This window comes from Martes martes, assembly GCF_963455335.1.
Source record: "Martes martes genome assembly, chromosome: 4".
Taxonomy (NCBI): domain Eukaryota; kingdom Metazoa; phylum Chordata; class Mammalia; order Carnivora; family Mustelidae; genus Martes; species Martes martes.
This window is the reverse complement of record NC_137891.1, coordinates 156126311-156151321: the sequence shown is the minus strand read 5'-3', so window position 1 is coordinate 156151321 and position 25011 is coordinate 156126311. Positions and strand designations below refer to the sequence as shown.

The 25011-nt window shown below is 46.3% G+C and overlaps 3 protein-coding genes across 5 annotated transcripts; 1 reads left to right on the top strand and 2 right to left on the bottom strand.

Moving 5' to 3' along the window:
- Nucleotides 1-1084: 1084 nt before the first annotated feature.
- CCDC163 (CCDC163 homolog) lies at nucleotides 1085-5312 on the bottom strand. Its single transcript, XM_080802315.1, has 10 exons — nucleotides 4861-5312; nucleotides 4739-4772; nucleotides 4374-4561; nucleotides 4181-4262; nucleotides 3833-4019; nucleotides 3664-3731; nucleotides 3301-3368; nucleotides 2899-2999; nucleotides 2225-2358; nucleotides 1085-1978 (listed from the first exon to the last, which is right to left on the bottom strand). Exons 1-10 carry the CDS (start codon nucleotides 4936-4938, stop codon nucleotides 1926-1928), a joined length of 993 nt encoding a protein of 330 aa, XP_080658441.1. The 5' UTR covers nucleotides 4939-5312; the 3' UTR covers nucleotides 1085-1925.
- Nucleotides 5313-5591: 279 nt separating this feature from the next.
- MMACHC (metabolism of cobalamin associated C) lies at nucleotides 5592-10077 on the top strand. 3 transcript variants are annotated; one of them, XM_080802421.1, is made up of 4 exons: nucleotides 5592-5695; nucleotides 7435-7629; nucleotides 8494-8535; nucleotides 9160-10077. In XM_080802421.1, exons 1-4 carry the CDS (start codon nucleotides 5615-5617, stop codon nucleotides 9577-9579), a joined length of 738 nt encoding a protein of 245 aa, XP_080658547.1. In that variant the 5' UTR covers nucleotides 5592-5614; the 3' UTR covers nucleotides 9580-10077. The 3 variants fall into 3 exon arrangements, with proteins under 3 accessions (XP_080658547.1, XP_080658546.1, XP_080658548.1); XM_080802420.1 differs by having other exon boundaries at nucleotides 8494-8646; XM_080802422.1 differs by lacking the exon at nucleotides 8494-8535.
- Nucleotides 10078-11363: 1286 nt separating this feature from the next.
- PRDX1 (peroxiredoxin 1) lies at nucleotides 11364-24398 on the bottom strand. The gene is made up of 6 exons (XM_080802419.1): nucleotides 24073-24398; nucleotides 21805-21921; nucleotides 18692-18845; nucleotides 18201-18323; nucleotides 17316-17446; nucleotides 11364-11717 (listed from the first exon to the last, which is right to left on the bottom strand). The coding sequence occupies exons 2-6, from the start codon at nucleotides 21908-21910 to the stop codon at nucleotides 11632-11634; spliced, it is 600 nt and encodes a 199-aa protein (XP_080658545.1). The 5' UTR covers nucleotides 21911-21921; nucleotides 24073-24398; the 3' UTR covers nucleotides 11364-11631.
- Nucleotides 24399-25011: the final 613 nt, after the last annotated feature.

Here is a 25011-nt window from a genome sequence, read left to right as displayed (position 1 = left end):
AAGGTCCACTCTTCGTGACCTGTCTACTAGTTAGGCCAAGGCCTTAAATAAACCCCATAAGAGGAAGTAGCTCCTACCTACTCATTTCAGCCTTTTATTACGCTTTTATTTCAGATAATTGTCTCCTCTTCCCAGCTAAATGGAGCTAAGAGCTAGGACCCTCATGAGCCCACTGCATTTCTTAGCTGAGGGCAAATACACACCAGGGCTGGTATGTATTATGCTCAATAAATATCCACTCGGGGACGCCTGGGTGGCTCAGTTGGTTGGGCGGCTGCCTTCGGCTCAGGTCATGATCCCGGCGTCCTGGGATCGAGTCCCGCATCGGGCTCCTTGCTCAGCGGGGAGCCTGCTTCTCCCTCTGCCTCTGCCTGCCTCTCTGTCTGCCTGTGCTCACTCTCTCTGACAAATAAATAAATAAAATCTTTTAAAAAAATAAATAAATAAATAAATAAATAAATATCCACTCGGTGGATAAATGGCATTATCCTTTGTCTATATTTAGCAGTGGAAGAGACCTCATGAGAACTTAGTGAGATGCTGCTGCTTCTAAGGAAATTTTAGACTGCATTGTCCAGAATACAAAATCCAGGTAAGGTGAAAGTAAAGCTGCCCTTAGCCTACATAGAAAGATATACTTCCCAGGAAGCAACACAGTGGTGAAAGGATTAGAACCAATAACCACAAGGCCTAGTTTTTTAATATAATAGGAAATATCAGAGTACATCACTCCTAGTGATTCAATGAGTATTATATCACGAAATTTGGTCACACATGAGTGGTTCAATCAGTTAAGCATCTGTTTTCTGCTTGGGTCATGATCTCGGAGTCCTGGGGTTGAGTCCCAAGTCGGGCCCCCTGCTCAGCAGGGGGTCTTCTTCTCCCTCTCCCTCTGTGCTCACCCACACTCTCTCTCTCTCTCAAATAAATAAATAAAATCTTTTTAAAAAATAAATCATGAAATTTCTTTCATTTGGTAAATATACATGTACATACTTGTTAAATGATATACGTGTATATATTTACTACAATGTAAACTGTATTTCTTAGTGGAGGTCACAGCCAAATAATTCTTTTTTTTTTAAGATTTTATTTATTTATTCAACAGGGAGAGAGATCACAAGTAGGCAGAGAGGCAGGCAGAGAGAGAGGAGGAAGCAGGCTCCCCGCTGTGCAGAGAGTCCGACGGGACTTGATCCCAGGACCCTGAGATCACGACCTGAACTGAAGGCAGAGGCTTAACCCACTGAGCCAAATAATTCTAAAAGCCACTGGATTAGAGGTAGAAACTGGAAGAAAAGAGACAGGAAACTGCTACAGAAATGTAAGCTGGGTTGGGCTGCTGAAGTTGAGGAGGTGTGGTGGGACTGAAGTAAGCCTTACGAGGCAGAACCTGGAGATGAGAAGAGGAAGCCTCCTACTACTCAGGTCCAGGGCCTACCTGAATGCCTCGCTCTCCTCTGCATCCTCACAGCAATACTGCCCCAGAGCACTGTCCTACCTCCTTCTACCCACCAGAACGGGAGCTCCCATTTCCTTCCAAGTTCCACTGAGTGCAGAGCTTGAACTCAGAAGGTATAGCTATATATATCTATGAACTTGGATTTCAGAGAGAGGGGTCAGGAAGCAGTCAAGTAACAGGAGGAAGAAAAGGTACAGTATCCCATGTAGGTGCTGATTCACAGAAGATACCAGGGAGGGTTAAAACATTTTATTACAGCTGGTGGGCAAGGATGGGCAGGCAGTGACAAGCCCCAGTAAGGAGGGCAGATACCAGCTAGATCAAGAGAGGAGAGGTAGATGGGGCCAGAAACAGGGCCTTGGAAAGGAAAAGTGAGCAAAACTACTCATACAAGTCCTTACAGGTCACTCAGGAACATTGTGAGGCCCTTAAAGAAGAGGTTCTCCTGCTCAAGGCTCTGGGCCTAGAGCTGTAAGCTGCTGGGCTCCAGTTTAGAAAGTGTGCTCCTCTGGAGGTCTAAGAGAGAAAAGGAAGAGAAAACAAGCCATCAGCGAGCACTATAATACACACAGAACTAGGCCCTGTGCCCGCCTGATGAGGAGGAACATACAGGCTTAACTTGGGATAAGTAATAACAGAGGATGATGGGTTCACAAAAAAAGAGGCAGAGACTCCATTCTACCCAGTCCCAAAAAATTAGGCAGCAGACACCCATGAACCTTCAGATTCAGGCTCACCCACACCTAGGATCCCTGCCCTTACCTCCACCTAGCTTCCTTAAATGTTCCCAGCCACTGTAACTGTCCGGAAGACTGACTTCAGAGCGAGATGAAGAAAGAGACATGGCGAAGGTGGCAGCCACAGGCAGGTTAGATTGGAAGATGTGAACGGAAGTCCTGGAAAGGGAAACAGAATCAGAGGCAGAGATGGTGACTGTAGGACAAGGGGATCCTCCCAGCACAGAACTGTCCTCCATCCTGAGGCCAGAACTCCAGTCCCTCCCTCTTCATCCTCTAAACATATGAAGATACCTCAGTGACCCTGTATCAAGTAAAGAATGTCCAGTATTATCTTTATGGGCTGTAACCCAGACACTCATACACCCCCACCAACCAATGTCAAATCTAGGATAGTTGAGGAGTGCCTGAATGGCTCAATCCGTTGAGCGTCTAACTCTTGATTTCAGCTTGGGTCGTGATCTTGGGGTTGTGGGATCGAGCTCCACACTGGGCTCTGCACTCAGCATAGAGTCTGCTTGAGATTCTCTCTCTCCCTTTGCCTGTCCCCTGCTCATGCTCTCTCTCTCTCTCTCTCTCAAATAAATAAATAAATAAATAACATCTTTTTAAAAATCTACAATAGCTGAATGTTGGTCCCCAATGCCTGGCCTCTGAGACAAATCCCTTCCACTTCCACAAGCACCCATATCCCCTGACCTGTGGAGGTTGTGCTCACGCCGGACATCCTGTGCCTCTGTCCTGGCAGCCTCCAGGGTATGACCCTTGCCCTCCTGGCCACTTTGCAGCTGCTCCAACATCTGCCAGACCACAGACCCAGGTAGGCCCAAACCTCTCCCTCTCCAGGAGGAATAACCCTCCCCACCACTGGCATATACAGCACACATGGAACTTTCATGTGGGCAATGACGGTTTCTCAACCTGGAGAAGAGGGCTTGGGAAGAAGAGTTTTGGAGATACATAGAATCAGCACAGGGAAAAGAGAAACAGACAAGGGTGGAAAAGAGTACCCTGGCCTGCCTGCAGATCAGAATAGACAGAGAAGAAAGGAAGGGGCCTCCACAGGGAAATATGAAGAGATAGGTCCAATCCTAGCCCTACCTTCGAGCTGTGGGCCTGAGCTTGCTGCCCCTCAGCCATCTGTTTCAGCAGCAGATCCTGGTGCTGGCCTTCAGATGAGAGAAAAATGTAAGGGAGCTATTCTCCAACTTCTTTCCCTTCCACTCCATGCCTTGTGCCCAGCCTGGTGCTGAAAACTGAGATGGAGCATTCTGGTGTAACTACTGGGAAACTTCCAAGCTGACTGGGGAGACTAGACTCACACCACAGAGGCAAGACAAAACACCTGGCCAGACTTCTGAGCATCTCAAGCAATCAAAGCTACGGCCACTTTCTGGGATAGCAAAAAGACCCTCCAGAAAAGAGAACAGGTGAATTTGTACCTACCCCCAATCTTTTACTCACTCAGCTGGTCCCGCAGAAGCTTCAGCTCCTCCCGAAGAATCTCTGACTCCTCCCACAGGAGTTGCCGCCTGCACAGATGACAGCAGAGTCATCCTAAAGCCAATCAACAAGCCCAGAGGACACTACCCGGAGTTAGAGGCCTGAAGGAGCGAACTTGCCCATCACATACTCATTCTGCAGTTCCTGGCGAAGGCCACTAGAAGCAGTGCACTTTCGTGGTCCTGTTTGTATTTGGGCTTGGGCCTGTTCCTGCACCTGGCTTCGAAGAACCTGTAATTCCCTTCTCAGCCCCTCCAGGCGTTGCTCCAGGAGGAGGGCCCTCCGCTCTGGGCCCCCCTGCAGCAACTTTAGTGAAGCTGTAGTGGGACGAGTTGAGTGTCAGCCCTTCTGAGAGCTTTGTACAAGAGCCCAGACACTCCACTTGCAAATCAAGACACAAGTAAGTGCACAGGTGTGTAACAAAACCATGTGCATACATAATGAGCTATCCATATGAAAAAAAGAACTGGCTAGATACCTTCCAGAGCACAGATCTGGTACTTTTGCTGCTCCTGCTCTTCCAGCAGCCCCCGCACAGCCTGCCTTAGTGCCTCAGTCACCTACCCAGGCAAGAAAAACCACATGAGCTACTATGTAAACGGCTTCCCCAATCCCTGATATCCTCATCTCATACAAACACCACACATAAAACCTAGAAGTCCATGCTTTACCTGAGCCTGGGATTGAAGCTGGGATCGCAGGATACTAACTTCATCCCGGAGAGAAGTTGCTCTATGGGCCTCAGCCCAACTCAGCCTCTCCGGAACAAAGAGAGTCTCTAGACCCCAAGGCTGTTGAGTTTGGACTCCAGGCTGTGGAGGCAAGTGATGAGGGGAAATCCAGGTCCCAGCCAGGTCTCCTGTTGAGGGAGTAAATAAGGGACAATTTTGAGGCCTATCTTTGGGAGAAAAACAGATGTCTGTTCAGGAAAGAAAACCGTTGGAATCTGGAAGGAATAGTGGATGGTACAGGCACTAGAGAAAGGCAGATCCTGGAAAGAGAAAAGGCTGGAGGGTAGCAAAGGGACAACACTTACCTGCTGTGGAGACTCCAAGAGGATACAGCCGCTGCTACAAAAGAAACAAGTGCACAGGCCAATAAGCTCTGAGTGTCCCTAAACCCAAAACTCCAAATGGGGTCCCTTAGGCGCCCCCTCACCTTAATCCTGGCCACATTTCCATCAGTAGCATTGAGAAGTGCGTCGAGGTGCTCAGACCAGCTCAGGCTCCTACTCATAACCTTTGGCGAGGCTGCGTCCTGGCGTCTTCTGCCCTTGCTCTCCCAGCTCAGAATACCCGAAGCACAGCCGGGTAAAGCCACACGTCAGACAGTGAGTGGTATCGGAGATGTAATACTAAAGGTATCAAAAGTGGGACTAGTCAGGGGAACAGCGCTTGGGGAAAGTAGGGGGAAAGCGAGATACTCTGATACGCAGATACCAGGTGAGAGTTGAGAGTGCCGAATCTTGGTCGAGACCACTCCAGATCCAAGACACAGGCGTCACCACGCCGAACCCTGCAACAACTAAGGGCGCCACCCCGTTCAAACACTCCTTACAGACCGGGGAAGAGCGACTCCGGACTTGTAGCCGCACTGCCACTTGGGAAACTGAGTTCGTCTCTCACGGAGACAACCGGCGATGGAGGCTACCGAACTACGTTTTGGAAGCGACACGAACACTCAAACCCTCACCGTGAAGCTTGCCGGGAAGCTGAGGCTTTTGGATTCTGTAACTGTTGGCCTCAAGCACCATATGAACTACATATCCCAAGATGCATTGCACCAAGTCAACGCTATCCCGCTGCTGGTCCCAGTAGTTCCTGGGAAATGGAGTCCAAGGTACCTTGAACTTAACGGACCAGGTTATCCTTAAGACTCCATTCCCCAGCAAGCTCTGCGCGTAGCGTGAGCTATGGAGCCGCGGGTCGCAGAACTGAAGCAGAAGATCGAGGACACGTTGTGCCCTTTTGGCTTCGAGGTTTACCCCTTTCAGGTTGGTTCATCCCTCCTGCGGTGCTGGGCGAGGTGTATGATTGGCCTGGGTGCTACCGGCGTGAACCCGAGTCTTTTGGTCCTTCCCGAGCTCCCCTGGCCCCATGTCCCTCTGACCTACCGGGACAGGGTGTCAGTCGTGACTCCATTTAAAAAAAGTAGAGAAACGGCCGCACCTTTGTCCTTTTACGCCCATATAATGCCATACTGATAAATGGGAGAAACATAATCCAGTGATTTTGTGGCTCTGTCACCTCCACATTCAAAGGAAAAAGTGATCTCTGGAGCCAATCACTTTAGAAGCTTCCTGAAGGAATTAGGATAAGGCAAGGCCTGGAAGTTTTGCGTAGCTAACATTTAGGCCATCTGAGGAGGAAAGGGCATTCCTGTTGTTGAACAAGCAAACAATCGGCTGGTTTGTTCCATCCACCAACAGAAGAATAATTCATGATGTTGCCAATCACCAGCGCTGGGCTGGATACATAAACTGTGCACTTGCCTGACACAGAAGTCTGGCACCACCACCTACCCTTGTTTACATGGATCCATTTCCCCCTTATCCAGTGCCCCCTGTACTAAGCTGTGTGCTTGTACAAAGCTAAATCAACTCAGCCTGAGCCCTTTGCCTGATGCTTAAGAGCAGCCCCCTCCCACCCCGTCCACTGAGTGGCCCACAGCAGTGCTGGAAAAGAATATAGAGGAAGAGGTAGGTTGGGTCTAGCTTAAGAAGGACTAGCCAGAAAAAATGGAGTTGAGTTACATGTGAAAAGAAGGAAGGAGGATTATGTATATCCCAAATATCAGGAACAGCTTGAGTAAAGGTGTGGAGGTAGTGGTGGATGGCAGGTATGGAGAGAATGAGAATGACTGTGGTGGGTTAGGTAGACCTGGGTGGGTAATGGGAATTACTGTACGGAACAGAGCCAGTCATCTGGGCTCCTACTTCTTACCCTTTCCCTCCCCCACATCCAGTCACACACCAAGACTTTTGGAATCTGTCACCTGAATCTCCCAAATCCATTCCCTTCCTTCCAACCCCTCTGTGCTCTGGTGGTCCAGGCCAGTATTCCTCACTTGGATTACTGCAGTAACCTGCTTGCTGTCATTCTGCATGCAGTCCATCCTCCACACTGCAGCCAGATCTCTCCAAAACTAATCATGTCCATTTACTCCTTAAATCTTTGATGGCGAGCCCCTCGTCACCAAATTAGACCCATATTCCTTAAATTGGTACTCTAGGCCAGTCATAATCTCATGCCTACTGATCTCTCCACCCCTTTCTTGCTCCCCTTCACTTCTATCAAACTGGACAATCTGCTTTTTTCCAAATATGCCCTTTTTGCATGTCTTTGCTAATGCTGTGACCTCTGTTTATAATATATAATGGATTCTCCCTCCCCACATCATTCTGTCAGATTCCTTCCTACCCTTCAAAACAGCTTCCAAGAAGCCTTTTCTAATTTAACAGGACCCTCATCTGGTCCTGTTCATTGCACTAATTGCAGTATAATTTCTTTTGGTTCTTAGTTCATGAATGTTCTGCCTCTGTATTCCAAATTCCTTATCATATTCCCCCATGGAGAAGTCCCCCTATAAATATACATCACGCAGGATTAGTACAAATCCATTGACTAAATGAATGAAATGGAGACTGAAGCAAGATGTATAAGGCCTTGAATGGGGGCCTAGCGAGGCCTAAATTGCCCCTCCTGTGTGGCCTGAATTTTCTCTCTGTTCCAGGTGGCATGGTACAATGCACTCCTGCCTCCAACCTTCCATCTAACCCTGCCAGGACCTACCCTGGCCTTCCTAGTACTCAGCACACCTGCCATGTTTGACCGGGCCCTGAAACCATTCCTGCAGAGCTGCCACCTCCAACGACTGACTGACCCTGTGGACCAATGTGTGGCCTACCACTTGGGCCAAGTTAAAGAGGTGAGCAAGGCTCTTAAATTCCCCCAGCTTCCAAACCTGTAGCTGCTTCCAGCTCCTCTAAGCTCACTGCGGGACTAGACCTACATAGACCCAAGAGCCACTTCCCAGATAGAAGGATATCCTAAAACCATCCCTGACATTATGATCTCTCCCCATTCTGCTTTCTTACCCCTGTTTCAGCCACCTACTTCTAGCAATCCCCAGGTCTGGAATCAGTCTCATTCACCCTACTCAGATGGGCAATTGATTATATGAACCTCAAACCAGACTTCTCTTGGCCTCCCAATGAAATAGGAATAAGCCCAGCATCTGCCAAGCATCTGTCACCCCTTTGCCCTAAACCGGAAGTATTTCCCCACCACACACGTGCACATAAAATACATACATTGGATCTCCCTGAATCTGGGCCAAGTCTTCATCCACACTGGGACTCTGGAAGGCAGAGACGAGTCACTCCTCATTAATAAATTTTTGTTTAAAGATTTAGAGAGAGTGCAGGGGGAAGGGGCAGAGGGAAAGAGCATCTGAAGCGGACTCTGTGCTGAGGGTGGACCCTGACACAGAGGGCTGTCTCCTGACCCTCAGAGATCTGAGCTGAAACTGAGAATATGACACTCAACCAACTGCACCACCTAGGCGCTCCAGCCCCTCATCATAGAAGCTTCTGAGTAAGACTTTATTTCCTTTCAAATGTGGACCCTCCTGGACAGATCATTTGTGGACCCCTGCACCCACCCCCCAAGTTTAAGGTCATGCTTTCATTTCAAATGATTTCTGAGGACAGGACCTTAACACAAGTAAGAGCTTTCTGGGGCAAAGTCATGATTCTTTTCATGCTGAAATGAGCTTCCATCTCTATCCCAGAACCTCCCAGAGCTGCAAATCGAAGTCATTGCTGACTATGAGGTACACCCCAATCGGCGCCCCAAGATTCTGGCCCAGACTGCAGCCCATGTGGCAGGGGCTGCTTACTACTACCAACGAAAGGATGTGGAGGCTGACCCCTGGGGGGACAAGGTCAGAGGGCAAGTATGAATGAGTAGGGACTGGGAGAAAATAGTGAAGGCCCCTCAAGATACCAACTCTAACATTCCTCCCTCTCTCCCGGGTAAGGGATTTGGTAGACACAGTACCAGAGAAAGATGTCAGGTATTGGTGTCAGGATGTCAGGTCAGTCAGGAGCCCGACACCACATGCTTTCTGGAGCCTACCTGGAACACATCAGCTCAGAGAACCTAGGCTGTTCTTAAAATCTGGTTACAGGATGGAAGGGTTAGGGCAGTGATTAGGAGACCAGTGGTGAGACTGGGAAGCTAATGGAGGTGGCTCAGTTTAAGGAACAGGCCTTCCTCATGGCCAGAGTAAGGTCACGAAAAGGGTTGTCCAGGACAGGAAATGGGGGAGCCCAGCTGTAAGAGGGGTTCAATGTGGAATCAGTGTCCTTTGAGAATTGAACAAGCCTAGTCTGCAATGATGGTAGTTGGACTTAGTGACCTCCATGACCTTTTTTTTTTTTTAACCCTCTTCCAGCACATATCAGGTGTGTGCATACACCCCCGATACGGGGGCTGGTTTGCCATCAGAGGAGTGGTGCTCCTGCCAGGAATAGAGGTGCCAGATCTGCAACCCACAAAGCCCCTGGACTGTGTACCTAAAAGAGCTGACCGAATCACCTTGCTTGAAGGGTTTAATTTCCATTGGCGTGACTGGACATACCGAGATGCTGTGACACCACAGGAGCGTTACTCAGAAGAGCAGAAGGCTTACTTTTCCACTCCACCTGCCCAACGTTTAGCCTTCTTGGGCTTGGCCCAGCCCTCAGAGATTCCTAGCTCTAGGCCTGCTGAACTACCTTTCACAGTACTCAGACCCAAAAAACCCCAGAATCCCAGCAGAACCCGGGGCTGGCTCAGCCCCAGTGTCTCACCACCCGCATCCCCTGGCCCTTGACATCCTCCCTCCCCTGAGATCCCTATTTATAAGTGGTACTTGCTGGGACTTGTTTTGCTTTTTGGCAAGGCAAGGTTTTATTTTGGGTATATTCTTGGTAGAAGAATTAGATCTTCAATGAAGATAAGGCTCAGAATTTAGTCGGAACAAATCAAAGCAGATCCAAAATTCCCACCTGGCTTGGAATATGGGATTATTCCTGTTAGCATTTCTCTACAGTGCTCCAAAATGCTACTTGTTATGAATCTTGAGGCACCTGGGTGGCTCAGTATGTTAAAATGTCTGCCCTCACCTTAGGTCACAATCTTGGGGTCCTGGGATCAAGCCCCACATTCGGTTCCCTGCTCCTCAGGGAGACAGCTTCTCCCTCTCTGCCCCTTCCCCTGCTTGTGCTGGAATCTTCTTAAAAATGGCTTTCTAAATGGCTATCATCCACTAAGGGCATCTGCCTCATAGGCTTATTGTGGGTAATAAATAAATACATGTAAAGCACTTCTGAAACAATGCCTGGCTTATTAAAGTGGTGTCAAGGGGCGCCTGGGTGGCTAAGTCTAAGCATCTGCCCTTGGCTCAGGTCAGGATCCAGGGTCCTGGGATCCAGTCCCACATGAGCAGGAAGCCTGCTTCTCCCTCTCCGGCTCTGTCAAGTAAATCTTTTAAAAATTTTTTTCCTTTAAAAAAAAGTGTCCGCAGTCTTTGCCCAGGCAATGTTGTACTGGCTGCTTACTAAGAGGTCTTACTTGGAGGAGTGGGAATAGGCTGAAGTAGCTGACAGGTTTCTAGTAGAGTTCAGAATACACAACAGACTCAGTTCTCTTCCTTAGCCGCAAGGGCTCAGAAGGCACCCACCTTCTCCCCAAACATCCCTCCCTCCCTCAGGATAATGAGGGCCAAAAAAGGACTACCTTCAAATCAAAGCTAGGATCCAAAGCAACTTAAGTGCTCAGCACTGTGGGTTTGGTTTTTTGTTGTTTTTTTTAAAGAGAGCAAGCAAGCGCACACACCATGAGCAAGGAGCCTGACATGGGACTCGATCCCAAGACCCTGGTACCATGACCAGAGCCTCTGAGACACACCTGAGTGACCCAGGTATCCCAGCACTGTGCTTTTGATACAGAAAACTTTACCCTATAAACACTAGGGATCTTTGTTTCCCCTCCCCCTTTTAGCTTCAAAGCCTCTACTTCTATCTTTCATAAACCCAGTACCAGACATTCATCATTAAGAGGCCAAGCTTCAGTTCTCATACAGCACTCCCAGTAGTATAAGGTAAAATGTCCCAAATAATCTCTCTGGGGCCTATCTAAAGCCTGTAATGTATGCCTTAATCCATAACACATATTGCAATGCTTTAGCCAACATGACTGCAGGTCTTGCTTTCTTCCCCCAAATACAGTGAAAATATTACCACCACCTGAGTTCAGTTCCATTTCCTGTGTCTACCTGCATTTCCCCCTCCCCCCTCATCATTTTGATTCTGAAGCTCTCACCCTCATTTTCTCCTAAAAAAGGGAAAGCAGAGGGGCGCCTGGGTGGCTCAGTGGATTAAAGTCTCTGCCTTCGGCTCAGGTCATGATCTCAGGGTCCTGGGATCGAGCCCCGCATCAGGCTCTCTGCTCCGCAGGGAGCCTGCTTCCTCCTCTCTCTCTGCCTGTCTCTTTGCCTAGTTGTGATTTCTCTCTGACAAATAAATAAAATATTTAAAAAAAAAAAGGGAAAGCAGAGCATAAATTCCTCTCCAAATCAAAAGTTAATAGCACCCCCCCATGAAGAATCAAACACGGTCTCAGTTCAAGTTTAATAGAAACAACAGAAAATCAGAAGTGTTGCCCTACTACTGTACATCACAGTTGGCCTGCCCTGTAACAGTTCAGGCCATTCTCTCCAGAGGAAGAAAGGCTGGTCCCCCAACCCCTTCAGGAAAGGCCTGTCCCGATCCATACCACATCTGCACAAAGTCTAAAGTCTTGTGTTTTAAGCATAACAATAGTACAAAAGAGATTTTGTTTTCATGGCCACCCACTGCAGCCCAGCCCTAAAATGGCCCGGCGCTCACTTCTGCTTAGAGAAATACTCTTTGCTCTTCTGGACATCAGGCTTGATGGTATCACTGCCAGGCTTCCAGCCAGCTGGGCACACTGCAAGAGATAAGTATTATTAATAACCTGCTCAATCATGAACTCCACCTTCCTCCCACGAACGAATGGAGACAAATGGCTCAATACCAAATCTGATACCTTAAGAGGCTAGGCTGCCAGGAAGCCTATGCTACAGTCTGAAATCATTCCAGCCTTTCAGTGCAAAGCTAACTATAAACATGTAATTTAATCCTCACCACAGCCCTAATACTATTACACCTGAATTTATTCATGTAGCACCAGAAATTTAAAGAAAAGTAACAGCTTCAATTTTATGCCTTGTTCTAGAAATAATGTCTGAAGTATGCATGACAAAACAATGTAAGATTTGTCAGTGGGGTGCCTAGGTGGCTCAGTCGTTAAGCGTCTGTCTTTGGCTCAGGTCATGATCCCAGGATCCTTGGATTGAGCCTGCTTCTCCCTCTCCTCCTGCTTATGTTCTTCCTCTCTTGCTGTGTCTCCATCAAAAAAATAAACTCTTTAAAAGAAAAATAAACGGTAGACAATGGGTGAATAGGCCATTTATATTTCCTGCTTAGTTTCATGTATGCTTCACACACATTTTTAAAAAACCTTCAATGCGAATGCAAGCTGATGCAACCACTCTAGAAAACAGCATGGAGGTTCCTCAAAAAGTTGAAAACAGAGCTACCCTGCAACCCAGCAATCACACTACTATTTACCCAAAGATACAAATGTGATCCAAAGGGGCACATGCACCTGAATGTTTAGAGCAGCAATGTCCACAATAGCCAAACTATATTAAGAACCTATCCATCAACAGATGAATGGATAAAGATGATGTGGTGTGTGTGTGTATATATATACACACACATGCGCGCGCGCGCGCGCACACACACACACACACACACACACAATGGAATACTATGCAGCCATCAAAAGAAAGGAAATCTTGCCATTTGCAACGACGTGGATGGAACTAGAGGGTCATTATGCTGAGCGAAATAAATCAATCAGAGAAAGACAATTATATGATCCCCTGATATCAAGAATTTGAGAGGTCAAGTGGGGGTTTGACAGGGTAGGGAATAAAAAATGAAACAAGATGGATCGGGAGGGAGACAAACTGTGAGACACTATTTTTTTTTGTTTTTAAGATTTCTTTTTTAAATGTATTTATTTGACAGAGATCACAAGTAGGCAGAAAAGCAGGCTCTCCACTGAGCAGAGAGCCCGATGCGGGGCTCGACCCCAAGACCCTGAGATCGTGATCCAAGCCAAAGGCTGAGGCCTTAACCCACTGAGCCATCCCCAGTTGCCCCAAGAGACTCTTAATCTCACAAAACAAACTGAGGGTTGCTGGGAGGAGGGAGTAAGGGAAGGGTGGTTGGGTTATAGACATTGGGGAGGGTATGTGCTACGGTTGAGTGCTGTGAAGTGTGTAAACCTGGCGATTCACAGACCTGTATCCCTGGGGCTAATAATACATTGTATGTTAATAAAAAATTAAAAATTAAATTAGGGGGAAAAAAAAACACTTGAATGCTCTTCAACAAATGTTGCTAGGACCAGCTAGATTTCCACAAGCAAAAGAATGAAGGTGGACCCCTACTTCACACCACATACAAAAATTAACTCAAGGGCGCCTGCATGGCTCATTCAGTTGAGCAGCCAGCTCTTGGTTTCAGCTCCGGTCATGATCTCATGTGTCCTGGGATGCCCACCCCCCACCCCCCACCCCCAGCAGTGGTCTCCTTGAGATTCTAGCTCCCTCTATCCTACCTCCATCCCCACCCTCCCCACCCCACTTCCTCTTTATTTACTTATAAATAATAAATCTAAAAAAAAAAAAAAAAACAACTTCATGGGGCACCTGGGTGGCTCAACTGGTTAAGTGGCTGCCTCCAGCTCAGGTCATTGAGTCCAGGAATTGAGCCTAGCTTTTAAGGGCTCCCTACTCAGTGGGGAGTCTGCTTATCCCTCTCCCTTTGCCCCCTCCCCTCCACCAGGGCTCTTTAACAAAATTTTAAAAAACAAAAGTTATCAGTTAAAACAATTAAAATTAGTTTATGTGCCAGTTATCAGTGACGAAACAGAGAAGACCCACACTTGGATGTTTCACTCATACCCAGCAGCAGTGGGTTTTTTCACAATCAATATGGAGGCCAGAAAAAATAGTTGAGTCCCACATAATCAGCTTTCAAATACAACTGTAGTACCATGACTCTCCAAGGAGAAAATGGCATCACTCACAGTAACCTCAGTATGAGAACTTCCAACACAGAAAGGCCTAAACAATTTTTTCAACATTACCTTAAAAAAAGATGGTTATGAATCTGCATCCCAGTTTCAACATTTACTGAGTTAGTGCTATGTTTGAGTATTAGTGTATGCGTCCTCAAAATCAAATGTAGGCTCTTCATTATATGGAACAAACTGAGGGTTCCGGGGGCGGGGGGGTGGCATGGGTTAAATGGTTGATGGGTGTTAAAGAGATCACTTGTGAGGACCACTAGTATCCTACACCTGAAACTAATTATTACTCTATCTGGTATCTAAATAAAAACTTGGAAAGCAAATAGGAAATGTAGGAAATACAAATACACAAATGAAACTGAATCATTATGGGGGCACCTGGGTGGCTCAGTTGGTTAAGACACTGCCTTCAGCTCAGGTCATGATCCTGGAGTCCCAAAATCGAGCACGCACCCAGCTCCTGGCTCAGTGGGAGTCTGCTTCTCCCTCTGACCCTCCCCGCTTCTCATGCTCTCTCTCTCCCCCCGTCAAATAAATAAAATTTTTTTAAAAAATTAATTACATTGTACACCTAAAAACTGATGTTGTAGGTTAATTATACCTCAATAAAAATTGGCATGTAGAATAAATAATATATGCAAAGTACTTCAGAGGGGTGCCTGGGTGGCTCAGTCAATCATCTGCCTTTGGCTCAGATCATCCCAGGGTCCTGGGATCGAGCCCCGCATTGGGCTCCATGTTCAGCAGAGGGCCTGCTTCTCCCTTTCCCTGCTGCTCTGCCTACTTGTACTATCTCCCTGTCAAATATGTAAAATTTTTTTTAAAAAGTACTTCGGCCTGCCTGGTATTCATAGGCTCTCAAGCATTAACCTTCATATAAACCATAAAGGCTGCACACAAAGCTGTGCCTGTTCTAGTGGGATGGGAAGCTGAAGAGACCAAGAGTCTGAAGAAGCAAGCTTCAGAGTTATGAAAGTGGATTCAAGAGTCTAGGCTACACGCAGGTGCTACGAAAGGTCTTTGCCATTCCCTAATTCCTTCTTTGTGCTGAATCTCATCCCCCACCAGGGGGCAGTGTCAGGAACCACCTGCTCCTTCAATGCGCTAAGGTAAAGCCCACACTCCCTTCTACAAAGGGTGCCTTCGGATGTCGCTCACTAATCCCTATTAGCCTCCAACTCTAGCAAAACCACCACCTTCAGGTCCCCCAAGCAGACACCACTAATTCAGACTCTTAACAACTTCCATGTTCTGTATCCTAATATGAGAGAGGACATGGGCCTTAGAAAACTAGTCTGAACGATTTATCACCTACAGAAAGAAAATGAGATGCAGTAAGGCAAATTCATCCAAGTACATCTACATACTTCATCTTACCTCAGTAGCACTTGATCACAACTATTTTGTCCCCAATTGCACCGAGCTTGGGAGGTTATGGGGTTCAAGATCCCCATTCCCCCACTTACCCAGCACTTACAGCCTCATCACTTAAATCCTTAAAAACTAAACTAAGTCTTAGTTAGGGTAAGGTTGTCTCAGTCCAGCAACAACTATATACCAACGGGGAGAGGGGGTCAAAAAGCTACATACAGCCTTACTTACTCAAAAGCTGGGATCAAGTAGTTCAGTACTTTATTACAAAACAATGAAAATATGAGGAAAATACTAGTGCTGCAGAGTAAGAAAAAGAAGGCCTACACTCTAACAAATGCTAGATAAAAACTCCCAAGTTCAATCTGCTTGGTAATGTGTTGATTTTAGAAGAACTAATTTATAAAAGAAACATGATCTTTTATCCTCAAACACCTAAAGAACCTAGATATTTCATCTCAAAACATCCTAGCCCTAACCTCTCCTCAAAAAAATTTTACATAAACACTTAACATGATTTGGTTATTTCCAGATTTTAAGTACCACACTACAATACAATGTAATTTAAGAAGATAAAAACAGGGGTGGCCTGGGTGGCTCAGTTGGTTTAGCTTTTGCCTTCAGCTCAGGTCATGATCTCAGGGGCTCCCTGCGCAGCGCACAGTCTGCTTTTCTCTCTCTTTACCCCTCCCCCTCCCTCACATGCTCTGTCTCAAATAAATCAATCTTTAAAAAAAATTTTTTTTAAAATATAAATGTATTACAGCTGAATCTGTCTAGTCTTTGGGCAAGTTATCTTAGTCCTTTTATTTTCCAAAATTCAAAACTAGTCATAGGTTATCTTTAAAAAGGGAGGTGGGGGGCGCCTGGGTGGTTCAGACATTAAATGGTGGCCTTCAGCTCAGGTCATGATCCTGGGGTCCTGGGCTTGAGCCCCGTGTCAGGCTCCCTGCTCAGAAGGAAGCCTGCTCCTCTCCCTCTTCTACTCACCTGCTTATGTTCCTGTCAAATAAATAAATAAAAGGGGCACCTGGATGGCTCAGTGGGTTAGGCCTCTGCCTTTGGCTTGGGTCATGATCTCAGGGTCCTGAAATGGAGTCCCATTAGGCTCTCTGCTCAGCAGAAAGTCTGCTTCCCTCTCTGCCTGCCTCTCTGCCTACTTCTGATCTCTATGAAATAAATTTCCAAAAAAAAAAAAAAGGCTTGGGGCGCCTGGGTGGCTCAGTGGGTTAAGCCTCTGCCTTCGGCTCGGGTCATGATCTCAGGGTCCTGGGATCGAGCCCCGCATCAGGCTCCCTGCTCGGCGGGGAGCCTGCTTCCTCCTCTCTCTCTGCCTGCCTCTCTGCCTACTTGTGATCTCTGTCTGTCAAATAAATAAATAAAATCTTTAAAAAAAAAAAAAAAAAGGCTTAAAATATAAGTAAAATCTTAAAAAAACAAAAACAAAAACCCTACAGGCACCTGGGTGGCTCCATCCATTGTCTGTCTGCTGTCATGGTCCCAGCGTCCTGCTAAATCAAGCCCCAAGTCGTCTGGCTCCCAGCTTGGCAGGGAACCTGCCAGCTTCTCCCTTGCCTCCCCATTCACGTGGTCTCTCACTATCTGTCAAATAAATCTTAAATAAAAAACTAATAAAATGAATATGGATCACAGGGATTAAAGCTCTTCTCCCAATAAACACTAGTCAAGAATGGCATGCCCTATCTCTCTATGAAATTCTCCCATCTTTTGATTTGCCTTTATACGCATCTATGAGGATCTTCCTACACTCCTTTAATAAGTTAAAAGCTACAGCAGTGAATCTAAATGAGCAGGGCAGAAGCAGGGACAATACAGCTGGAACAAAAAGCCTTTATGTAGTTTCCTCCCCGGGCTTTTCCATTACCTCACCCTACAACCCACTACAGTTTATTTCTTGTAGACATGCTTTCATTTCGTAGACATTGTTCCTGCCATCTTTCCTATCCTACCACAATTCTGTTGTCAAAGTCACCAGGTAGATTGGCTTACCTTCCCCATGCTTGTCAGTAAACTGGAAGGCCTGAACCAGTCGCAGAGTCTCATCCACAGAACGGCCAACAGGTAGGTCATTTACAGTGATCTGCCTAAGGATGCCTTTATCATCAATGATAAAGAGGCCCCTAGGAAAAAGAGATTGAAGGTTTGAGAGACATGCAGTACAGGTTTAGAAACTACTTTGTTAGAACAGAGATGCAGTGGGAATGAAAATGTGCTGGCCTCCCAGACTTGCACTGACTTTGTCTTCCTATATAAAGAATGAAACAAGGAGTACCTGGGGGGCTCAGTCAGAAGGTTATGACTCTTGGATCTTGGGAGTTGTGGGTTAGAGTCCCACATTGGGTGTGGAGGGAGGGAGGGAGACAGGGAAGGAGAAAGAGAGAAAAGAAGGAAAGAAGAATGAAATATTATCATCCTGTATGCTTTATTGTATACAGTGATAGGGTGGCCCACTAGCTCTGTCAGTGAAATGTGCAACTCTTATCTCAGGGTTTTGAGTTCAAGCCCACATAAGGTATAGAGAGAAATTAAAAATAAAGTCTTTAAAAAATAAACAGGGTGCCTGGGTGGCTCAGTCTGGTTTAAGTGTCTGCCTTCAGCTCAGGTCATAATCCCAGGGTCCTGGGATCAAGCCCCCATCGGGCTCCCTGTTCCATGGGGAGCCTGCCTCTCCCTCTCCCATTCCCCCAACACTTTGTATTCTCTGGCTCTATCCCTGTCAAACAAATAAAATCTTAAAAAAAAAAAAAAAAGTCACCACACACACAACAATGAAAAGAGAACGGAGTCTATAGATCAGGGCCCTACCTTTTTCCAAAAATCCCTCAAATCAATCAGGTAGTTTTGATGAAATGTCAGCCCCTGGCAGGCATATACCTGAATGAGATGCCTTCATCAGCCTTTAAGACTCCATAGTCCTGAGCAATGGTACGCTTGGGGTCTGATACCAAGGGAATGTTCATGGGTCCCAGTCCTCCTTGTTTCTTGGGTGTGTTGATCCTAAAAGCAAAAAGTACATATACAATCACATTAACTCAAACTCTTGTGTAGTTTTTTGTTGTCTATCTATTCCTTCCCTCTTTTAGGATTCCTAATCTTATTTCCCCCAAAGACCAAAACTTTTCCCGAGGAAATTGAGTGCCTGAAGATAGTTAAGGTCACCAGAGTACACTCAACTGCAACCCAAGCTGCGGCTCCTCTGCTGCCAAGTAGTAAGAGAGCAAAAAGAGGAAGTCAGAGCCTTTGCAATCCCTTCCATCAGAAGCCAGAAGACAATACTTCAGCCAAGTCTACTGTCAAAGCCCCCCACCCAGTTCCAGCTGCTACTTAGTTCAAAGTTCACAGGCAAAATCGACCAAGAAATTTACCATGCCAGGTGACAGAAATGAGAATCCACAGAAGCACCAATCACTTGACAGTTGAGTTTCTTAAATTCTTCTGCCCTGTCACTGAAAGCAATGATCTCCGTGGGACACACAAAGGTGAAGTCAAGAGGGTAAAAGAAGAACACGACGTATTTTCCTAGGGGGAAGGAAAGAACCATAAAGTTTGCCTTTGAAACAAACACACTTCCTTGCTTTACAAAGAATAAAAACCAAGGGGCACCAGGTGGAGTGCATGGCTGTGGGGGGGAGGGAGTGGGAAGCAGAGGAAGAGGAGACACTATCTTAACCAGACTCCACACCCAGCACAGAGCCCAACATGGGGCTCCATCTCACAATCCTGCGATCACAACCTGATCTGAAATCAAGAGTCATGCTTAACCGATATGCCCCTGGTAACTCTTGATTTTGTAGTTCTGAGTTTGAGCCCCACGCTGGGTTTAGAAATTACTTAAAATCTCGGGGCACCTGGGTGGCTCAGTGGGTTAAAGCCTCTGCCTTCGCTCAGGTCATGATCCCAGAGTCCTGGGATCAAGTCCCACATGGGGCTCTCTGCTCAGCAGGGAGCCTGCTTTCCCCTCCCTCTCTGCCTGCCTCTCTACTTGTGATCTCTGTAAAATAAAAATCTTTAAAAAAAAAAAAATTACTTAAAATCTTGAAGCACCCTGATGGCTCAGTGTGTTGAGCACCCAACTCTTGGATTTCAGGTCAGGTCATGATTTCAAGGTGGACTCAACCCACAGTAGAGGATCCACGAGATTCTTTCCCTCCCTCCCTCCCACAGGCAAGCATACTCTTGCTCTTAAATCTTTTGGGGCGCCTAGGTGGCTCAGTGGGTTAAGCCTCTGCCTTCGGCTCAGGTCATGATCTCAGGGTCCTGGGATCCAGCCCTGCATCGGGCTCTCCACTCAGCAGGGAGCTTGCTTCAACACCCCCCCCCACTTGTGATCTCTGTCAAATATATAAATAAAATCTTTTTAAAAATAAATAAAAACTAAAAATTTAAAAAGGGGCGCCCGGGTAGCTCAGTGGGTTGAGCCTCTGCCTTCAGCTCGGGTCATGGTCTCGGGGTCCTGGGATCGAGCCCCACATCGGGCCCGCTGCTCAGTGGGGAATCTGCTTCCCCCCTTCTCTCTGCCTGCTACTCTGTCTACCTGTGATCTCTGTCAAATAATAAAATATTTTTTAAAAATTAAAAACTTAAGATCTTAAAAAAAAACAAAAACAAAAACAAAAACAACTGAAGACAGGGTTGCCTGGGTGGCTCAGTAAGTTAAGTTTCTGCCTTCAGCTCAGATCATGATCCCAAGGTCCTGGGATCTATCCCAAATCGGGCTCCCTCCTCAGTGGGGAGTCTTTCTCCCTCTCTCTCTCAAATAAATAAAATCTTTAAACAAAGTTCTCATCACAGGAAAAATTTAAAAAAAAAAAAAAAAAAAGACCTTCTCCTATGAAAAAGTCTTTTTAAGCCGATGGTAGACAAACTGCCAAATGCCTAGACTCAACACAGATGTTTCCTAGCAGCTACTTCTAGAACTTCTTGTGGTAGGAAAGCCTGCATGAAAAGACTTACATTCAGTTCTAAGCTTTATTTTCATGCCTCCCCATTAGCTGCCAATTGTAAGATGAACACTGTTCAGTATGATTTTGATCTCTAGATAGTTAAAATTAGCAAACACCAAGTTCTCCAATAAAGGAAAGCAAAACCTAGGATGAAATTACCTACTAGTAAATGCCAGTGCATACAATGAATGCACAGAAAGAACTCAATTGCGGGATTCTGTGCTGCAAGTCATTAAAGAGACCAAAAAAGAGGAAACCAGGGCTTTTGGCACTTCTTCCACAATGAACCACAATGTCCACAATAACTGGACACAAGGTTTAAATCATCTAAATCACCATAAACCTGTTCCTAACAAGCCTAACAGGACAAGAAAAATTTCTTGAGGCAAAAGCTTCCAAAGTCCTAGTAAGGTATAACAGGATCTCTAGTCTAAATTTTGCTGAAGTCACTCAGATTACCAGTGGAAGTAGATCTTCAACCAGCCAAGCAGCCACTCACCCAACTAACAGGTTGAGTTATTGAAAGAGTTCCAAATATTCACTAGTTTCCAGGTAGCAGCAATGTCTGAAAGTCAGAAGATAAGCTGCTCCTTTTGACATTTACTCTGAAAATCAAAATCACTAGCAACTCACTCATCTAAACCTCTCCAGGGCTTTACCTAACAAGCACCATGAAGCCTCAGCAGGTCAAGCCCTGGAGGACAAAGAGCAGCTCCTTCTAAACCTCGTGCCTCTACCCTTGGGCCAGGGTCACCTCCCTGTGGTGCTACTTACCTTGTTTGCCAAGAGCTTCCCTCCACAGGGCCCCTCTTAACTGCTTCTCATTCCAAACAAGTGTGATGTGTTAGGAAACCTCAGTCACATGTTCTACCCAAAAGCTGAGTCCAGGAACTAATTACTGCGCCAGTAAAAAAGGTACACTTTACACGAGTTTCAGGTTTGCACTTCAAGGAATCTCCATGTACCAACTACCCCAAAAAACCCCTGTTGTTCCAGGACTGCAAGTTTAAAAATAAATAAATAAATAAATAAAGGAATACTCTCATCAGAGGTGGCCAAGTGTCTGCATGAAACAATCACAGGAAACAGCACTGTCCCAAATGCAACATCAACTCTTCTCCTGGGGCTAACAGTCAAGGGAATGTGCCTAAACCTCTGCCTAATGATACAGCAGCTCTGACATAGATAAACTTGAACAATTTAAGCTTCAAAGACTTGAGCTTTCAATGACATAATGAGAATATCCCCTAAAACAATAATATAATTAAGGAGTTCTAAGAAATAATTAAGGTAGTATATCCAGGCATAATGAAACATGGGCTTTTTCCATAAGCTGTCTGACTCTAGAATATCTATCAGTGATCACAGTTGGTAATCACTACTTCATCAGGAAGGCAACAGCCTCCTACCCTAAGACTGTGACCTAGGATACATAAATCATTTTACAATCAAGTCTAACAGATACCGAAATCTAATGAGCCATCCTAGATCGTAAAAGAATTCCATTTTTATGAACCTGTTGTTACTACTCTTACCTTTGTAGTCAGATAGGCTGAGGTCTTTGAACTGGCCATCTGGCATAACAGCAGTGGCTTTGAAGTTGGGGGCAGGATGCCCAATTTTGGCATTTCCTGAAGACATCTTGCTATTGGCTGGAAAATATAAAAGACGAAGTGAATTGGAAACAAGCCTTACTTATTCTTCTAGGTAACACCCTTCTACTTAGAGAAAGAGCTGCAGAATGATAAAAAAAAAAAAATTGTCCAGTGACCTTAGTATACACATTAATTTTTATATGGGTATGAGGCATAAACTGAACTTTCCAACTTCTGAAACAAAAATCAGACACTACAGGAGCATGTGGATGGCTCAGGCTTTTCAGCACCCTTGATTTTTTTTTTTTTTTTCAGATTTTATTTATTCAACAGAGATCGCAAGTAGGCAGAGGCGCAGGGGAAGTAGGCTCCCTGCTGAGCAATCCCAGGACCCTGAGACCATGACCTGAGCCACCCAGGCACCCGAGCATCCCTGACTCTTGATTTGGGCTGGGTTAGTAATCTCACGTCTGAGATTACAGTTGTGATTCTCTCTTCCACTCCCCCATTCCTCCCCTCTTCCCTTCATTCTCAGGGTCACTCTCTCAAAATAAAAAATGTATCCCTGAATATTACCTTTTGTTTTAATTGTAAAGCAGCAACTTTTTAAAACAAAGTAACCTCTATTACTTTTTCTTTGCTATCATCTATGAAAAAGCATTTTCCTCTATTTTCATACACAAAAAGCAGCACAGAGGAAGATTTAGCCTCAAACCGGAGCTGAGCCCAAACGAACATTGCCACGAACAGAACGTCTGATTTCTAAAGTGGTCATGTTGCCCTTTCCCTAGAGTGCACCTTCATCTGCCTTCATAGTTCAGGAAACACACTTGATCTTTCCCCAGGTCCATCTGCCAGAGACCAAACCACCCTAAAGCCCATCCAACTTTTCCAGACACAAAACCAGGATTCTGGCATCTGCTCAATTACAAAACCTTAGCGGTTGTGTTTAAGCCCTAGCAGTACTTTCAAAACGGGTTTCTGCCAGGATTCTGGATCAACAGTAAATAGAACAAGAAGTCTATTTATTGTTGGGGAGCCTGGCTGGCTCAGCTGGTGGAACACGTGACTCGATCTCAGGGTCGCCCCAGCCCCAGGTTGGGTTTAGAGATTACTTCAAAAAAAAAAAAAAAATCCTTACTGTAAGCGGGGGTAAAAAAAACTAAGATATGTACTACTAAAAAGCAATGCTACACTGGATTCACCCAAGTCAACATAAAGACAGGGAGTTAAGATCTAAACCACTAATCCATCAGTTTGAAGACCCAAGAAACTAATCTTCCATGTTCCGAAATTCTTTGGTACATAATACTACAACCAAAAAAATCGTCGTGCTCATCGATTATTGCAAACTTTCTAATGCTTAACACCTTTAACAGACCAAAAACACTAATACATCAAGCTGCAATTTGGTGAACAAATACATAGAGTGTGACCCTATCATAAACCACCTTGCAGTCCAAAACTGCTTTTCGAGGTGGTCCCCACGTCCACTTAAGTCCGACTCCGCGGGATAAAGGCCGTTGGACCTCAAGCCGTGTGGGCCTCGGTGGACCAACCCATGAACTTTCATGGCGAAAGCCACCCCCCCCCCCAAAACCGACTTCAGGTTCCCTCCTGTCGCTCCCATTTATCAACCCCACCGTAACACTAAGGAAAGCACCAGCAAAAAAAAAAAAAAAAGCCGCAGTCTTCACAGACGAATTTCGAATCACCACAATCCCTATTCCGCAAACACAAAAAAAATAAAGCCAGAAAAGGATACAGCATCTGAAACTCTTCATCTAGCCACAGGTCCAGACCAGCAACAGCCTTCACCTCTACCACACGACGGGCGGAGATCCTCAGGTCAGTTTCCAGGTCCATTCTAGAAGCTTCCCGAATCGACCCGGAAGATTAACTGAGGAGAGCCCACCACTACCACGAGTCTGCCCGGCCGCCACGCCAAACCAATAAGCAAGCGCCCTGTGCTCGGGTTGCCGGAGGAGGAGGAAACTCGAGCCGACGTTAGCCTAAGAGTTTGAACAGGTCCCCGCATCCGTAGGGGAGGCCCCCGGGAGGGTGCGCGTACCGCCTAACCACTCTCCAGCGTCAGACCTCGCCCAGCCACCTCCCCCGTCACAGCACCCAAGGTGAGCAGGGTGGGAGGGTGGGACCCCAGAACAATGAAGAAAAGACGACGACCGCCGTATGGGGAAAGTTTCTCACCCGCTCTACGAACAAAAACGCCGAAGACAAGCAGGAAGAAAACGCGTGAGACGTGCGCGGGGCGCTGCCTTTATAACCTGTAGGGCTCTCGCGAGAGTCAGAGCGGGCCGGGGGTGCAGGAGGAGGAGAGAGGAGGGGGATCTGGTCCGAGCCCCGCCCCGAGCCAACGCGCCCCACCAGAGTGACTCAGCACTTTCCCTCCCTATGGGCGGGCTCGGGCACCGAAGACCGGATACCCCTGCATGCTGCCAACGGTTGGGGTCGGAGGGCCCAGGGCGTCCATCTCCAAAACCGACCGCCTCGGTTAATCTGGCAATCTCGGGGGCGGGGGGGGGGGGGCGTGTTTGTCCTCCCTTCAAGGCCCAGACCAGGGTAATGGCCGTGTTGCTCTACGGAGGATCACGTCTAATCCACACCGCAAGCACTGAAACTATCCAAGCACTTTTCAAATACACCACCCCGATCCTCGCAGCCTCTATCCGAGTGCTGCCTCAGTACTTAGACAACCTCCCTCATTATTCTGATTTACAGGATTGCAGCTTGCTTTCTCCCACCCCACTATTTCCAAAGCTGCAGGGGGGAATCTTTCTGAAATCTGTTCGTTTCACTCCTCTGGTTTGTGGTTTAAAAAATTGGGGCTCTGTAGTCAGTTTCCTGAGTTAAAACTCAATGTCATTGTATGTGTGGCCTTCAGGCAAGAAGAGCTTTTACTCTTCTCACCTGTAAAATGGGAATACGGTTAATTCTTCAGGATCATCTTTGTTGATTACTTAGCACAATTCTGAGTTCTTATTATACGTTAGAAAAGTTAAGTTTTCTTGCTCCTAGGTTGATTGTAACACACAGAACAATGTGTTGCTGTTTCAAGACTTCAGGCTTTTGTTCAAATATGAAGAATCTGGTCCCTCCTAGTTGGCCTAGAGAAAATGTCTTTGAAGA

Excerpts from the sequence above, each read along its gene's own strand:
- PRDX1 (XM_080802419.1), bottom strand. The coding sequence starts at position 21,910 with ATGTCTTCAGGAAATGCCAAAATTGGGCATCCTGCCCCCAACTTCAAA. Across the intron at positions 17,447-18,200 it reads GATGAAGGCATCTCATTCAG|GGGCCTCTTTATCATTGATG; the intron begins GTATATGCCTGC and ends TCTTTTTCCTAG. Across the intron at positions 11,718-17,315 it reads TACTGACAAGCATGGGGAAG|TGTGCCCAGCTGGCTGGAAG; the intron begins GTAAGCCAATCT and ends TATCTCTTGCAG.
- MMACHC (XM_080802420.1), top strand. The coding sequence starts at position 5,615 with ATGGAGCCGCGGGTCGCAGAACTGAAGCAGAAGATCGAGGACACGTTG. Across the intron at positions 7,630-8,493 it reads ACTTGGGCCAAGTTAAAGAG|AACCTCCCAGAGCTGCAAAT; the intron begins GTGAGCAAGGCT and ends TCTCTATCCCAG. Across the intron at positions 8,647-9,159 it reads CTGACCCCTGGGGGGACAAG|CACATATCAGGTGTGTGCAT; the intron begins GTCAGAGGGCAA and ends ACCCTCTTCCAG.
- CCDC163 (XM_080802315.1), bottom strand. The coding sequence starts at position 4,938 with ATGAGTAGGAGCCTGAGCTGGTCTGAGCACCTCGACGCACTTCTCAAT. Across the intron at positions 4,773-4,860 it reads GAAATGTGGCCAGGATTAAG|CAGCGGCTGTATCCTCTTGG; the intron begins GTGAGGGGGCGC and ends TTTCTTTTGTAG. Across the intron at positions 4,020-4,180 it reads CCAGATCTGTGCTCTGGAAG|CTTCACTAAAGTTGCTGCAG; the intron begins GTATCTAGCCAG and ends GTCCCACTACAG.